Genomic DNA, 16140 nt, shown 5'->3' on the forward strand with positions numbered 1-16140 from the left:
TGTATGTATACACAGACCTATATATACATATGTACATATATACATACACGTATATACTCGTAAAAAATATTTGGGTTCAAGACTACATTTAGTCCCTGAGGACCAGTCTCTTAAACTCCCACCTAATCTCTGTTTGATTGAAAATGAATGAAATGTCAATCCTTGCCGGCCTCACTGATAATATGACATAGTTTTTCGTTGAAGAACTACTCTTAATACCCCAAACAGTTTTTATTCTTTTGCGAGATGGAAGTTTCTTCTCATGCCGTATTACCCCCAGTACTTTTGACTGTGACAGTGCACTCACAATGCTGCCTCCTGTCTGAATGCTTAACGCTTCAAGTCAAATGTGTGTTTATGAATTGTTAGTTCCTAGGAGTGAATTGATATTGTTTACAGCGATATCATTAATTGCTTGCCTATAGTAGTAATTGCTTGTTTGCTTGTTATAATATTGCTTATTCAGATGCTGGTTTAGTCCTTGTTGTTCGTGATATCGCTTACGGTTTTAATGCAATATTGTTTGTTCGCACCGGTATCACTTCCTCTAACATCACTAGTTCAGGTATTTTGTGTATTGATCCTTATTCAACCAGCCAATGCTTCGTTATTGATTCCAAAAGCTTATTTCTATTGTTTGGTAGAAGATCAGACATATGGAAGTTATTTAGTGTTGACAGGAGTTGCAGGTGTCCTTGATAATGGCAACATATCTGGTACAGGTGAACAATTCACAAAAATGTCCTTCATCTGAAATTCACAAATTACGGACATGCGAGAATACTAATTACATATACTTGTATACAGTCTGTATATATATATACATGTATATACAGACTTTATATATGCCGATATATACCATTGACATCAATGATTTTCATGTTTCATGCTGTCAATGTAAACTCATCACCTATTGGTACTTGCAGCTCTAAATGAATCTATGATTGGCTGTAACTTCCAGATGTTTCTCTTACAGTCTCTTGGAACTTCAATGCAGCGGCAGCAACGTACTCTATACAATAAAATTGAATCTGAGATTCGAAAGGAAACAATCGGCAGCAAAGATGCAAACTCCAATCTCGAGAATTATGTGACATGCATACAAATAACTAGTATGAATACAAGAAATAGGGCCTCGCAGCTAGTCATCTTATTGGCCGGCCCATACGGTGACCTTGTGACTTTTGAAGACGAGAATAACGCGTGGATAATATCGACTCGAAAATATCGTAGCGCCGCATTGAGAAAACTAGTGGAAGATCTTACCCCTAGAATTAGGAAGCGTTGGACAACCTCCCCGTATGCCCTGCGTCATCTTGTCCTTTATGACATACCTCTCTCAGCCTCCAACTATCCACCGTTCACAGGAGCGAGTCACATGCAAATACAAGCTGAACATGACAATGGAGACCTCGTCTATGCCTTGGCGGACTCGGACCATATGGTCGCTGCCCGGTTCATCAACAACTGTGGCACGATATCACTAGAGATTGAGAGGAATCCAGGACTGCAATTGGACTCAGTACGCCTTGAAAAGCTAACAGCGGTATGACATCAGCAATCTTTATCAGACTATTGGATAAAAGCACTCATGTACTGGTACTAGTACCTACATACCACTCGTAGTACCTTTATAATGCTAGTAGTATCATTATACTATTATCAGTATGTGCACATTCTTAGTAGTTCCTACATGCTACTAGGTAAGGCCATCAACTAGTAACCGTGGAACCTCTACACATAGATACGTATAAAAATACATAGGTCAAGCATTTTTTGCCAAGTTTAGCTTCGAGTGTTTTATTATGAATTCTATTGTTCAACAGAAAGAGCCGGTATAATGGAGTCACATGCCAACTCAAAATTGAGTTTTCTCTGGGCTTATGATAAACAAATCCATTTCTATCACACTTGCTGCAAACACTGCTTTAGCTCTATACTAAAGTTTGTCTGATTCTATTATGGCATGAAATGCTGCCAAGTTCAAAGTTTAAGCTAAATTTGAAAATCCAAGTGTGAGAGTATGACAATGTGATGTCACATGGTTAACTTGTCTTTAGCATTTTGGTAAGAAGCATTCAGGTATAAATGAAATTATTCAATTAAAATATCAAATGCCATCAGGCATCTTTTGTAAATCCTGAATAACGATGACTACCTATTGTTGTGACATTGAAAAGTGTGAACTCACCGGTGGCAAAAAAGAAGGAGCAGTTGTAATTGCTCATGCAAGTCATAAAGGGTGCAGCCGGCATTACTATGCTCGCCCTCCTATTACTCTCAACAAACGTGGCAAATGGATGAGAGTACATGTTTCAGCGCCTCAGTCTTCATCAGTGACAACTTGTAATACATGAGTTAATTAGGTCAAGGTCAGGATGATGATAATAAACATTGAGTTTCCAAAACCTAGAATGTTTGAATTTTTATGCTCTTTAAGAATAGAACCGATTGCGTAAAAAGGTTTGTAAGGCGTTACCTAAATCAGAACTGGAGAGAAATCGCGAAAGATTTAAGATTTTGTTTGCAAAAACATAAAACAGCAAATAAAACCACAGACAATTGTAGCGCCGTCTGTATTTTTAAACCTAAAAACTTACGCTATGTAATGGTTGGATTAAAATGTTTGTATCGAGTTATGTCATACATTCTAATCGGTAGTACTACACCTACACCTACTTCAAGCCTACTAGTTTGACAGCAACATCAACATGGCATCACACATTTCTAGAGCATTTTGATTTCATTAATCATTGTTCTCAGAAGTTAGCAAACTTTTTTAAAAGAGGCTTTTTACTATCGAAAGACTTTTATATAGCTTCCTTGAAGCTTTTAAGGTTAACACTTTTCACCTTGACTTATGAAAAAAAATGTTATTAGTAAGTGAAAGATCGTAATTCTTTAGAACTATAAATTCGCTATCTAGGCTGGTGAGACAAGACAAAACTAGCCTAAAACTCATTGGGTGTTCAAACACATCTTTTCATTTGGAGTTGCGTTTTTATGCTGTGACGAAATGATTGGTTGTTTAAACACCTAGCAACTGATTTGGAGACTTTTGCTTCTTTTTACAGTGCATGTGGTGAGCACACAAAAAATGTTTGGATCATGTCCATCTGAGCCATAAAAAACTTTATTATCTATCATATGAGTGCTCAAGCCTTACGCTTTTTAATTATCTAGTTTGGATAAGCATTCATGTAACTTCGGTAACTATGGTAACGTAGGCGGATGGCAAAGATGAAAATCTGAAATTCTTTATTGCTGTGCTCAGTGAATTCAGTAATGATTTGTTTGTAATCTAGTTGTGACCACTATCTAAATTTTTAAAAAAGTGTTTTCTGAGCCTTTGAATGAAAATATTGAAAGTTATCTATTATATACAACTTTTAAATTCTATCTATGATAATTGTTAGATCATGAAACACCATGTCTGTCTCAGCCCCAGAACGCTGTCTGTAAATTTGTTACAATTAAACTGTGAATCTAGCAATTTTTACAAATGTTGAACAAGTTTTAAAGAATTCAAAATATCACAACTTTATTAATTAATCCTAGGAACCAGCTTGGTGTAAACAACGAAGTATCTATCTGTAGATATAAATCTCAATGTTTGTCTGTCTGTTTGTCTGTGTATCCAGTTATAGCGATAACATTTAAAAAATTAAAGATCTATTGCACACTTGATTTCAATTCAGAACCTTAAGTTCTGCAGACTGGCATTTACCCAATGTACTACATTGTCTGACTAGCTATACTATGTAGTAAATTGGGTACATACTTATTACACATGCCAATCGTTCATGGTTTCACGCTCAACACTGCAGCTAACGTTATGCGTGAAGTCATACCAGAAGTAAAATGCATGCCTATACAAAAAGAAAAATGCTTCAACTCACATGGCCAACAAGACTATTGTAATCAGTATAAATCTGTAGTAGGCTTTGCATCCAGTACAGTATGAATTACAGAGAAATAAACACAGTACACAGAAATAAACAAAACACATCTATTTAAAAGTTCATGTAAATGTACTATAAATGTACTATAGATAAAAGTAAATGTTGTATATATTGATTCAAAATGAAATTTCTGTGCATAGTATTAATAATATAATTAATTAATTATTATAATACATACTATTTATTAATTATAATTATTACCTGTGCAATGCCTGTGCAATGCCGTGTATTCATCTATTATAATAATATAGATAAGCTAATAAAATACCCAAAACTGTGGTCTAATTATATCATAAACACGTGTTAGTGGAGATGATAGAAACAGGAAGTAGTTTGATGAAGAATCTAGCAATTTGCTATTTTGCTATGATTATTGTATATGCCTATAAGCTAGATGTAGACAGTGGCTTACAAAGCAGTCGTTGTCTTAATAGAATCAGCGATTTAATGAGAGTCGTACGCTATTTGACATCACAGCTGCATCAGCTTGAAAGATGCTTTTCAATATATATGCGCTGTTCTTCACTAGCTGCAATAACACTTTCTGCTGTTTTAAGGATTTTTTCAAACTTTTGAGTAACACTAAGACTTCAAAATTCTTTAGAAAGTTTTTGAACTCAACTGCAAGAAATTACGTATTGTACTATTATAATCCTGGATGTGTATTATAGTATTCTCGTAGTATTGAAGTAAGCTCAGAGCCTGGTTGGTGATCGTCTTCCCTCTCTCTTTTAGAGTGACTTCACAGAGAGCGAGAGATTTGAAGAAGCACTAAGTGACCCCTGTTGTTGCTGCCTTATATCATAAGTATAGTCCAGAGGTAGGCTTTAAATAAACCAAATAAGTTTTGAAAGTTTTTAATAAGAATTTAAATTTAAACCTAATTAAATTAAAGCTTATGTTTGTCATCTGATATAACTGCTGAAATGTGGTCTGAATGCTAAAATGGCTAAGCCAATCAAAAATCACCGAAAACATAGAGCTGACCAATCAGAGCAACAAAACTACCTAAATGAGCCAATCAGTGCAAATAGAAGTTTTGAGCTATTGGGTTTAGTGGGAATTGAATGTAAAATTCTCAATGTTTGCAACATCGAAGATTGGTTCAGCATTGTTTAGAACAGCACATTTAGTAAAGTGATTTTCTAAAGCGATAACAACCGTTTCGGTAGCCGTTAGGCAAAAAACTGTTCGAGTTAACAGTGTTGAGTTCGAGTTATATAGAGCCATTTATCATTGCATGGGAACGGACCAAAGAAACCGTTCGACTTAACCATGTGTTCGAACTATCCGTGGGCGAGTTATCCATGTTTGACTGTATTTGGATTAGTCACTAAGCACACTACCAACTGAGCAACTCGACAACCTTGCTGCATTATGGAATAATTGTGTACATAGTTATTACACATGATAATAATTGGTTAGATACCTATCAAGTGTGATGATCTCTCCAGAGTACAGGACTGCTGGCATACTAGTACATACAACAAAGTGTAGAACATAAAGCTTTAAAAAATTTTTCCCAAAGTTTAGGATTTTAATTAACTTTAATCAGTCATGAAGATTCATCTGTTTCTTTTAAAAGACCTGTTCAAGTTTTATATTATAAATTATTTGCTTTATGAAAGTATAGATTCTATGCTCTATGAACTCTATAGAATCTAATGTAATTAGCAGTCATTTTTCTCAAGTAACTGGGTTTTGTGCTCCAATTCTATTTACTGATATCACTACTTTCAAATATTAAATTTAAACATTTTATGCTTTATAACAAACTGATATTACCTGCACATAGTTGTCACTGACAAACTGTTTTTATTACAGCAAACATCTTACAGCGAGTGACCTACAAAGAACGTATTGCAGGCTTTCTGTCATCTCAACAGGACACATTCATCAATGAAACATAATATATTCCCCAAGTAGAAATCCTTAACATAAAGTAAATGTATTTCCTTCGTGCTAGAGAAGTTTATAGAAGCAATGCAAGGCCTCAGCTATTATTAAACCCCATCATGGCTGATCCGGATTTCACGCTCAGCAAATATTTGAGCACAGTCTCTGGTTGTGAGATTATGCATTTGAGGTCCTAGACATAGCTGTGATGCAATCAATACATGCATTATACATTTTTAGTTATTCACAGCCAGACTAACAGATCCAGCAATCACTAACGAAGACTATACTGTATTTTTTTAGCCCTTTGTTATTTATTTATATAACGTTATATTTGTCAGAAAAAATTTAATTGCATAATAAAATAGTAAACACGTACAAATAAATATAGAACAACATAAATGGCACAGATATCTGTGTTATATAATATTATATCAAGTCTATTATGAAGATAATGATAATTGTTATTTATAGAAAGTCAGCCTAAACACATCCGACAGCATCACATATATTCTTGAATAAATTTGAGAGACATTTTTAAAATTGATTCTAAGTTCGAGCGTACTGCACTGAGAGATCGAGGAATATTACAGCAATCCAGCGAATAGAAACAAAAGCACCAATGATGCCTTCAGAACATCATGAGTAGATTTTCAAGATATTATACAGCAACAGCCAGGCTGCTCAACATCTCGCTGACGGGTAGACCTGCTCCCCTGACCTTTATCTTTCCTCGAACTGCCTACAGATAGAAAAGTTTTTGCAACAGTAAGAGCAGACAACTCTGAAGCAATTCCAACTAAGATGAAAACATTTTTAAAATAAACCACGCTGCGTTTTATGTGAAATTAGAAAACTGCTCAACATTGAATTGTTATCTCGACATTCTTAGAAATAATGAGTCCGCTGTCAGCAGCAGGTCATGCCCACACATACACACGCACTGCTTTGACAAGAGTCATTCGGTAGCAGCATGTGATCTAACATATTCCTTCCACAGCTGTCAAGCCAGTCGTTGTCCGACTAATAAAACGATGCACCATTTTACATTTCCATTAAAATGGTGACATAATACCAACACTTAAATCAACCGGCTAACTAAAAATATTAATTTTTCCACTTTTCACCAAGTTTATACTCCCCATGCCTTCCAGGCCTGAGAGAACTTTATTGATATACCTGACTAGCAGGATTCTTGCATGCTGACAACATGACCAGGTATCTATGTGTATCTTAAGGTATAGGAGCAATTTAAGAAAGGATGCCCTTTATAACATCCCGTAGTGGGATTTGAACCGCTGACTAGCTGATCAGCAGCCCCCATCACTAACCATAACCCCAGGGCTGCTCCCTTAACCATATGAATAAATATAGAAAAACAATGTACAAGTTGAACATCCATTTTCTCTTGTAATCGAAATATATATATATCTTTCTCAAAGTTTGTGTGTATGTGTGTCTGTTCTTCAGTATGTCCAGCTATAGCTAGTAAAATGAATAATCCATAGAGCAGATTTGATCCTGAGATCAAATCTTCTGCTATATGTGTTCTTCGTATAGTGACCCTTCTATTCACCAGTCCAATCCCTTACCAACTAAGCCACACGAGCTCAATGGATTCATTAGGTGATATATGTCGTTATACGGATGCAAATACATTCCCTCTCTCCGTTACGGCGCAATGCGTAGTGGTAGCGTAATTTTATGTGTGCTCAATCGTGAGAGCAAGTAGTTAGCTCTGATTAGTAAGCTTACTCAAATTAGCCAATGGCAATGTACCAGGCTAATAGCAAGTGGCAGGCAACTACATTACATTGTACATTACCTCTCATTGTTTATAAGTTGATTTGTAATATCCGTGCAATGCCAGGCTTTCCACTAGTGTACATATAATTGTACTATACAACAAGAACCATGGCATATTGGTACAAGCACCATTGCATAGGATCCTTCGATAATCTCATGATAACACCAATATATCTTGATACACATTTGTTTTTACATCTCGAGATGCTAACAGGTATATTTTAATGTAGTACAGCTTAACAAATCCTCACATCAGGTTTGGCTAGTAGATATTGCTTTAGGAAAAGGCTGCGGGGCTTTATAACCACCACTTTACAACTGTAGTGATCAGAGAGGCCTAATTAAGGCAAACTATGAAGCCGCAGCAACAAATCACATGCCATTCAAGGCGAGAGAATCATGAGACCCTAATAATAGTTCAAAATGCCTACTACACTCCAGTCTATCCTTACAGTGTGTGCGAAAAATTTGTGAAGTTTCCAAGAAACACTAATTGGACACAGCCCTTGTGACAGGAATGTGTGCTCTATTACTAGACACGCACACATGTTATTAATTTTAAAAGTTAGTAATAGTGCACAGACGGACAACACAATCATCTGCCTGTGATGAGATGTACAGTACACTCGACAGCGATGATGTGTTATTCTATACTATAGCATTTCAATCTCAACCAGCAGTAGTTTTGGAGTCTATCTGCCCAGCCATGACAGAGCCTACTGTCTTTGTTTGTTAGTCATGGTTACTAGCATTGCCTAGGAATATTCGTTATCTTTTTACTCAAGTTTAGACAGAATGATTTTTATAATCTCAGTTCACTAGACAGCCATGATGCAACTCAGCTATGCTTTGATTGTCTTTTGTTTTAATATTAGCTAGGAATAAAAGATAAGACAATTCCCGATTTGTGCCTCAATTACAGATGGGGGATTTTTTGTGATACATTATCTTATTCACTGACACATACTCAAATTTACTAGGAAGAATTTACTGTGGAACTCATGAACTCATCTAGTATGAGCCTTTCTACAGACATCGCACATCATTATTCTTACAGTAGCGCCAGACAATTCCGCAAGGACGAAAATGGGAATATTGTCTCCCCTTGCCACCAGCATTGTCTTGAGAGTAACTTACAAAAATCACTTGATTTTTTGTTATTGGCACCTGAAAAGTGTGTGAGTTCCTGTGAGATTATCTAGAAGGCATCTCTTGAAAGATGCTTCAGTACCCAAGACAGCATTACTAGAATAACTCTACGCAGTATAGCAAAGAATACATGAGTTATTCTAAAGAAGTGGTGGAGGCAGCACCGATAAGGCCAGCCATTCCAACACCTGATGGATTTGCCAACTTCTTTAAACAGAGCTTCACCAACAATTAGTCAACCAGCTTCGAAAATGTTGGCTGTACAAACCAGAGCCTTGGCTACTGCAGTGATACAAGTTTCACCTCAACTCCCACAATTCCATGACCAAGCGCTTCCTCCTTTCGTTAGGTTTAAAAATGCTGCACTTTAATTCATAGAATATTCTAGACTACCCTAGGAAACTTATGTATTCGCCTCATCAAACTTTCGCGTTTCCGCGGAGTCATCCTCTCGCGAAAATTTCATGAGCGAAACTTATCTATCATAATGAACGAGTGGAAACGCGGAATTAAATAGCTTTGTTAATTGATAGTCCAAGAAACAAATGGCAGCAAGCGATCAAATTGCATTATCGATTTCGGTCACACAATTCTACCTGCGGTTCACAATTATAAACTAGTCTCAAATTGAAAAAAAATTTCTTACCGGTGAACCGAACCTGAGGAATCTAATTATGTTTGTTTCAGTGCATTTATTTTCACATCACTGTATTTTCGCACTCATCAGAGCTACGAAATTAAGTTGCATCGAAATTTTACTCTGTATGCTACTCACGAAACTAAATACTAGCGAAATATAAGTGTCCTAGGGTACAAAAACAGACTTTCACAACGAGTTTATTCAAATACTTATGACTATGGAAGGACAATGAGATATATCTACTACAGTTACTGTACGGCTGAACATGTGTACTATTGAACAACTGTAATACTGAACATGTGTACTACTGTACAAGTGTATTATTGAATAAGTGTACAATTGTACAATTGAACAGGTGTACTACACCATAACTGAATAAGTTTACTGTTGTACAACAGTCCTACTGTACAACCAACTAAGATGAGCCATATTAATTGTAATAGATTGAATTTTACATGGCCAGAGAATTAAAACTGAATTTACAGAAACCAATGAATGTGCTTCCATGTCCGAAACATATACATGTATTTTCATAAGAGTTGCTATTCCTTTGAGAAAATAACTTCAGGCTTGTTAGGATTAGAGACGAATCTGGAAGAAGCTAGAGTTCATATTTTCTAGTTAATTGCAGTCTCAAAGGCAATGTAGGTTCGAAAGCTAACAAACCACCGAGCACATTTCACAATTGTTAACGTGTCAAAATCAGCTTACAACACCAACAACTCCTTGACATTATTTGTATTTAAAAAGTTATTAATAATCAGCCCTAAAGATTTAGGCTTCAAATAACAATAGCATTAAATTATTTTTAATTATATCCAACTGATATAAATTAAACGCATGGCCCAGTAATAAAAACTGGATATTACCTACAGTAATGGAAATGTTCAGAGATTATCGTTTCTAATGGTTGAAGGATCTTTTAAAGATAATTATATAAAAAGTTTTCCCAATAAGAATCAATCTTCCTTCACACGATCGTGTAAAAGCAAGGAATGTTAGATCGACAGAAGCAAATTTCTAATGATATTCCATGTGGATATGACAAGAACAAACAGGTGATAAATTTTAGTAACAAGAACTGAGGAGCATAAGAAGGTGACATGCAGTAATGACTAAGAAAGTCTGGAATGGAGCACAAGCCAGATTTATGTCATTGAATGTGGGCAGATGTTATTGGTGCAAATTTCAAAGCTTCACATATAGTAAAAGTACCAAATATAAATTATATATCACTTGTGATGACAGCGTTGTTGGGCTGCCGATACCTTCTGATTACAGCAATTCAAAATTAAACAACTATTGACTCCAGAAAAGAGTTTTAGATTGACTCATAAGTGTGAAGAAATATGATGTTAAGTGTGAAGAGGTAGTATGGTTCGAAGAAGGTAAAGCAGCTCCTGGGAGGAGTCTATTACAAAAAGCTTTACGAAGGAGGGCGCTATGAAAGAAGGCGTATGGGTGAGGGCTCTAGGAGAGAGGTCTCTACGGTGGAGGGCTCTATGATGGAGGTCTCTACGAGGGAGGGCTCTACGAGGGAGGGCTCTACGAGGGAGGGCTCTACGAGGAAGGCCTCTACGAGGGAGGGCTCTACGAGAGAGGGCTCTACGAGGAAGGGCTCTACGAGGAAGGGCTCTACGAGGGAGGGCTCTAGACTAAAGACTCTATGTTAACATACCATTTATAACAGTATAAAGGTAGCCTCTATAAAACCTGTTCTGAGTTTGCAAGGCACACGCTCTAGGCTGAAATCATGTTGGTAATTCCTATATCAAGACAAGGCTATAACTTATAATGCTAGCAACCAAAACACAACCTGGTATCTTGTTGGTCTAATGTTCCAGGATTTGCTCTGCTAATCTACTCTGTGGATGAGTTTTATGTTCATGAAAACCTGGGAGCTAATGGCTCACTCCACTCAAACATGAACCAATAACCAGCTCGTATTTATGAGTAAAAACAGCCAATAGCTCATTCTTCTGCAAGAAATGTCAACAGTCTTCTACTACCAGGGAAGAGCCACCAACCTATTCCTCTCAAGATGGAGCTAATAGACAGCTACTCTCTAGTATGAACCAATAGCCTTTTCCTGTCTAAAGAGTTGATAGGTTACTTCTCTCTTATAAGAGCCAATAGCACATTCTTCTCTCAAAATCCAAAAGACTGAAGCGTAATTAAGCAAGAAATAACTAAACCAAAGTGACCAACAACGTACACATGAGGCTATCAAAGTTTTTGCTTACACTGCCAAAAAGTGTTTACCTTGGCCACTTGGCTCGGGGAGCGTTTCCCTGGCAACAAGATGCATTACAGTAGTTTTTCCTAGAGGAAGTTGCAGCGCTGCTAATGAAACATTACCATGCAGAAACCTGCCTTGATAAATGAGCCGGAGAATATTTTTGTCAGGTCTTTCATCATCCGGCCAGTCTAAACAAAGCAAAAAAACTTAAAAATAGCCATGAAAGAACTTAGCTACAAATGAAAACACACCACAATACATCTAGATGCAGAAAACTTTTGATTGTTTACAAGGGAAGATAATACACTAATCATGCCGCTGATATGAATGATGATCAAAATCATGTCAAAAGCTGTCAATCAAGTTTGATAACACATAATTATTTAGAAAAATGCAAAACTTCAAATCATGCATGGCACCATTATAATACACAATAACAGGCATATTATGAACCAGCCAAGCTTTGTAAAATAAACTTTCAAGTGATAGACAACTCAAAATATACATAGAGTGAACAACTCCAAGTTGATGCGCATATTGTTATAATGGACTCTCAATAATACACTGACCACAACTACAAACTACTAAAATAAATTTCCATTTCAAAAAAGATTTGCTGCTTGTCTGAGCCATCTTCCATTAGATATGTATTCACTGAGAGTCAAGGTCATAAGGTGTCAGGTCGGATGGAGTTAATAGAACTCCTTGAAAAACTGACAAAAAAGTAATGGGCCATTAGGAAAGCACTATTGGGCTCAAAGTTGTTGTTGTTGGTCTATTGCAATTTGAGATTGGTAAACTGTATCCTTATTGAAAAAGATAAATTAAATTTCGGGAGACAAACATGACTAAGATTTATGATGCATGCGGCCAACAATTTCTTAACCAAACAGTGTTTGTGAGGCTATTAAAGACTGGCTCGTGAAAGATCATTTGCAGGTAAAACTGACCTTGTTTTTCATGAAGAGATAATTGGGTACTGGCATAGACCATCTAAGTACATTTATAGGAATGATAAGAGTGCAATTCAACAGAAAATGCAAAACAAACCTTGAGGCCAGTTATCATAAATGTGTTGAGTGACAAGAGAAACAGTGTCTGTGGAGTTAAAAGGAAAGTCCTTTGTGCATGCCGATACTAGGATGACCTTTAAATTCACCTGAAGAAAGAGAAAAACTTGAACCGTGTAATAGAATGTATGGCAAGTACTTGCCCCTTATAGTATGCCTATGCTATCATAGAGTAATCTATCCATGTCAAATTCATCAACACTGTATTTATCAAAGCTTTATGATGCACTACTGTATGTCTCTATGATATGTAGACACCAGGGCTATAGATCTGTGTTAGTAAAAGTCTCTAAACTGGAATATGATAAAGATGACCACTACTAGACAGGAACAAGTACACTAATACCTCAATATACAAATGTTCTAACATACGAGAAAGTTGACATACAAAGAAAATTCGCAAGAGACACAAGCACATGAGACAGTTCTCGATGCGACTGTGAGGTGGCCGAGTATGCGAGAAGATGCTTACGGGAACAGCATCGCTCGGTCTTTCTCATCAGATCAGTTTGAAACAGTTTTAAAAACGTCAGCTAAAAGTGAGGCAAAAACGGTCAAGCCAGAAGAAAAAAGTAAAAACTGATAATGAAAACTGAGTTACAATTAAATTTAGTGTAACGTAAAATTAAAACTTATTTTGGGTGTTTATAGTAAGTTGAGTTTATTTAGGTTAAATTTAAAGTTCATTTTATGTTCTGTAGTATCGAAAAAGTGTAGCATACCAAACCTGTTGCAAGGTAAGAACACTATATAATACTGTACATAATATGTACAGTATTATATGGATATATATATATGCATAATAGTGTTTCAGTTTATTGTAAATCATAACCACTAGGTATGTATTTATTACTTTATGAGCAAAGATGGTGAATTAAAACGATTATAAACACAATTTTTCCATTGTAATATCTTGTTTTTAGATGTTTTTTTTCGTAGGGAGAGAAAGGTTTAATTTGTATTTGGTTTACGTAGGAATAATTGAAAATAAAAATAATAAAAATTGATCTGAGATACGAAAGAACTGGCATACAAGCTCAGTCCCAGAACGTACTAAGCTCATAGGTCGACGTATAAAAACTATGACATTAGTTGACACCTACCTAATACAAGCATACAAGAACCTGTTGAAATCTTATCAATATCAACATGTTAACCCCATTTTCTAGAAATGGAAGAAGACATTCTCTAGTCTTTGCTTTCTGTAGATTTTCTATGATTTTTCTGAGTTCTCCAAAGATTAAGTTTTTTCTAGCTACATTATAGACTGTTTCTAAATGCTCTATAAAGGGAGCTTTTATTTTACCGCATTTGCTTTCGTTTCAGGAATGAGCTGAAAAAAGTCAGATGTGTGGCAAATTGTGTCGCTTTTCACAAGACGAACTTACCTTATCAGAGGGGATTCTACTAGAAACATTTTTTATTTTATCTGTGTCATCTGTCATGTTTTACAATCAAAGTCCACGATATGAGATGATATTTTATGTCAAACGAGGTAGGCCTAAGGTGAGATTTATCTGCTCCTCAAAAACACATCAGATTGGATGGGTTTCACTGTAAAAGAACCATCACATTATATCAGGTGGCAAAACAACAGAAATTAACAGGCAACTTGTTAAAACTTACACCGTTGTTCTTGAGCAGAGCTGATACTCGAACAAGGTACAGGCTACGACAGATCCCTTTCATCTATACTGTTCTGTTCAAAACAACGGAGTTAACATGATTGTTTTTTCTTTTCTACATTCTTTGCGTTAATGAAGGGCACAGAAAGTCGTTGTTAGCGAGAAAGTGAAGGCCAGTGATAAATCATCATAACAAATTATCCAAATAGGGAGTAGCAAGAACTTCATCTAAAGCTTCATCAAAGCATTTGAAGCAGTCATATATGCTAAATATATAGATCTATCACAACACGAAAAATCTTTTGTGGAAATGTTAGCCCATTAAAATTTCATTCCCATCCAGGACCTAACCAGATGAATAGTACATTTATTGTATAAAACAAAGCACCTTTCCAAAATGTTGTGTTAACCTTGTGCTTATATTTAGATTAATATTTGTTTAGAGATCGGTTAAATCGTTGGTGGTTTAAGTGATGCAAAAATTTAGAATGAGCATTCTTATGTAATCCACCGATCTGATATTAAACAAAGATGAGCCATAGAAGCATGGCATAAGACAAAAGCTAAATAAATAAAAAATCATTGATACGTATTATAATCACTCATCAGATTTTCATTTTACAAAATTTTGTAAAGTGTTAGTAAACAACTAATCTGATAATTTTGATGTATTAATCGTAGCTGTAGGTCTGGTGTAGGGTTTATCATTAAGCGAAGAACAAAACAGCATACGTCGAACACAAAGAGAATGGCATTCGAACTATTGATAACGAAAATATTCACGTTAAATAGATACAATTATCGTAGTAACATATTAGGTTCACGAAAATATGCTTAGCCTTCAATAAATACAGCTAGATCATGATCTGTCCCTAGAAGTTGTCAGGTTCATATTGCTGAGCTACCAACCATCGTCTTATCGTCAAACGAGCTGCTGAGCGCAGGACCGCTTATAAACAGCTTTGGCTGTAATCGCTCCGGATAACTTGACAAGTAGCAGGTCGAAACTTCTTAACTGCAAGAGAAGACAATTTTATCCAAATGTCTCGTACATTTTGATTCACATTAGGTTTATATCGCTGAATAGTTTTGGAACTATGGCGTCTGAGTGACATGAGGAGAGCGAAAATGAATTAAGTAATAGTAATTAAGCGGTAGTAGAGCATATGCTGAAGCAGGAAGTCAGATTTATCTGATCTTAACTTTAATAGCAGAACTTCATCAGCCTCTGATGGTGGTTTCATGTTATAAGATAGCAGTTTATTGGTGTTTGAACAAAACTTCAACTTTATGAGTCTTGGGCAGTTTATAAACTTGAGATGCTACAGGGATGATGAGAAATCGGCCAATAGGTTTGCAATAAACCATGTTTGAAGAATCAACTTCAATACTAATAATTTACATGATTACATAAATATAGCATGGCTTTACATGCACAATAAAATAAACGCATGTTTTAGGTAAAGCGTACTAAATATTTGTCAGAAAATGATTCTATAAGCTATTCTACATAGCGATTCTATAAAGCTGTTCTATTATTATCATTAGGAGTCTTGTTTTTCTATGTAGAAATTATGCGCTCCTGTCACCTACTTTCATTTCAACGTGAGTGACCGAACATTACTTCATCAATTCGTCATTTTCATGTTAGCCCGATGACGGTCAAACCTTTTTGATCTGTCAGAACGGCACTCACGCTACACTAATCGTGTATTTCGGAACCACATTCGTTCATAGACGAACGTATACTTCA

At 35.9% G+C, this 16140-nt stretch overlaps 2 protein-coding genes across 3 annotated transcripts; one reads left to right on the forward strand and one right to left on the reverse strand.

Moving 5' to 3' along the window:
- The first annotated feature begins 1062 nt into the window (after nt 1-1062).
- Nucleotides 1063-5977, forward strand: LOC137401480 (uncharacterized). The gene is made up of 3 exons (XM_068087847.1): nt 1063-1546; nt 4698-4782; nt 5787-5977. The coding sequence occupies exons 1-2, from the start codon at nt 1115-1117 to the stop codon at nt 4767-4769; spliced, it is 504 nt and encodes a 167-aa protein (XP_067943948.1). The 5' UTR covers nt 1063-1114; the 3' UTR covers nt 4770-4782; nt 5787-5977.
- Nucleotides 5978-6178: 201 nt separating this feature from the next.
- Nucleotides 6179-15339, reverse strand: LOC137401481 (ubiquitin-like protein 3). Of its 2 annotated transcripts, none has more exons than XM_068087848.1 (5): nt 15297-15339; nt 14151-14316; nt 12743-12851; nt 11716-11880; nt 6179-6600 (listed from the first exon to the last, which is right to left on the reverse strand). In XM_068087848.1, exons 2-5 carry the CDS (start codon nt 14205-14207, stop codon nt 6512-6514), a joined length of 420 nt encoding a protein of 139 aa, XP_067943949.1. In that variant the 5' UTR covers nt 14208-14316; nt 15297-15339; the 3' UTR covers nt 6179-6511. The 2 variants fall into 2 exon arrangements, with proteins under 2 accessions (XP_067943949.1, XP_067943950.1); XM_068087849.1 differs by having other exon boundaries at nt 15240-15311.
- Between the last annotated feature and the right edge of the window lie 801 nt (nt 15340-16140).

Source organism: Watersipora subatra, chromosome 8, assembly GCF_963576615.1.
Source record: "Watersipora subatra chromosome 8, tzWatSuba1.1, whole genome shotgun sequence".
In the NCBI taxonomy this organism is placed as follows: Eukaryota; Metazoa; Bryozoa; class Gymnolaemata; order Cheilostomatida; family Watersiporidae; genus Watersipora; species Watersipora subatra.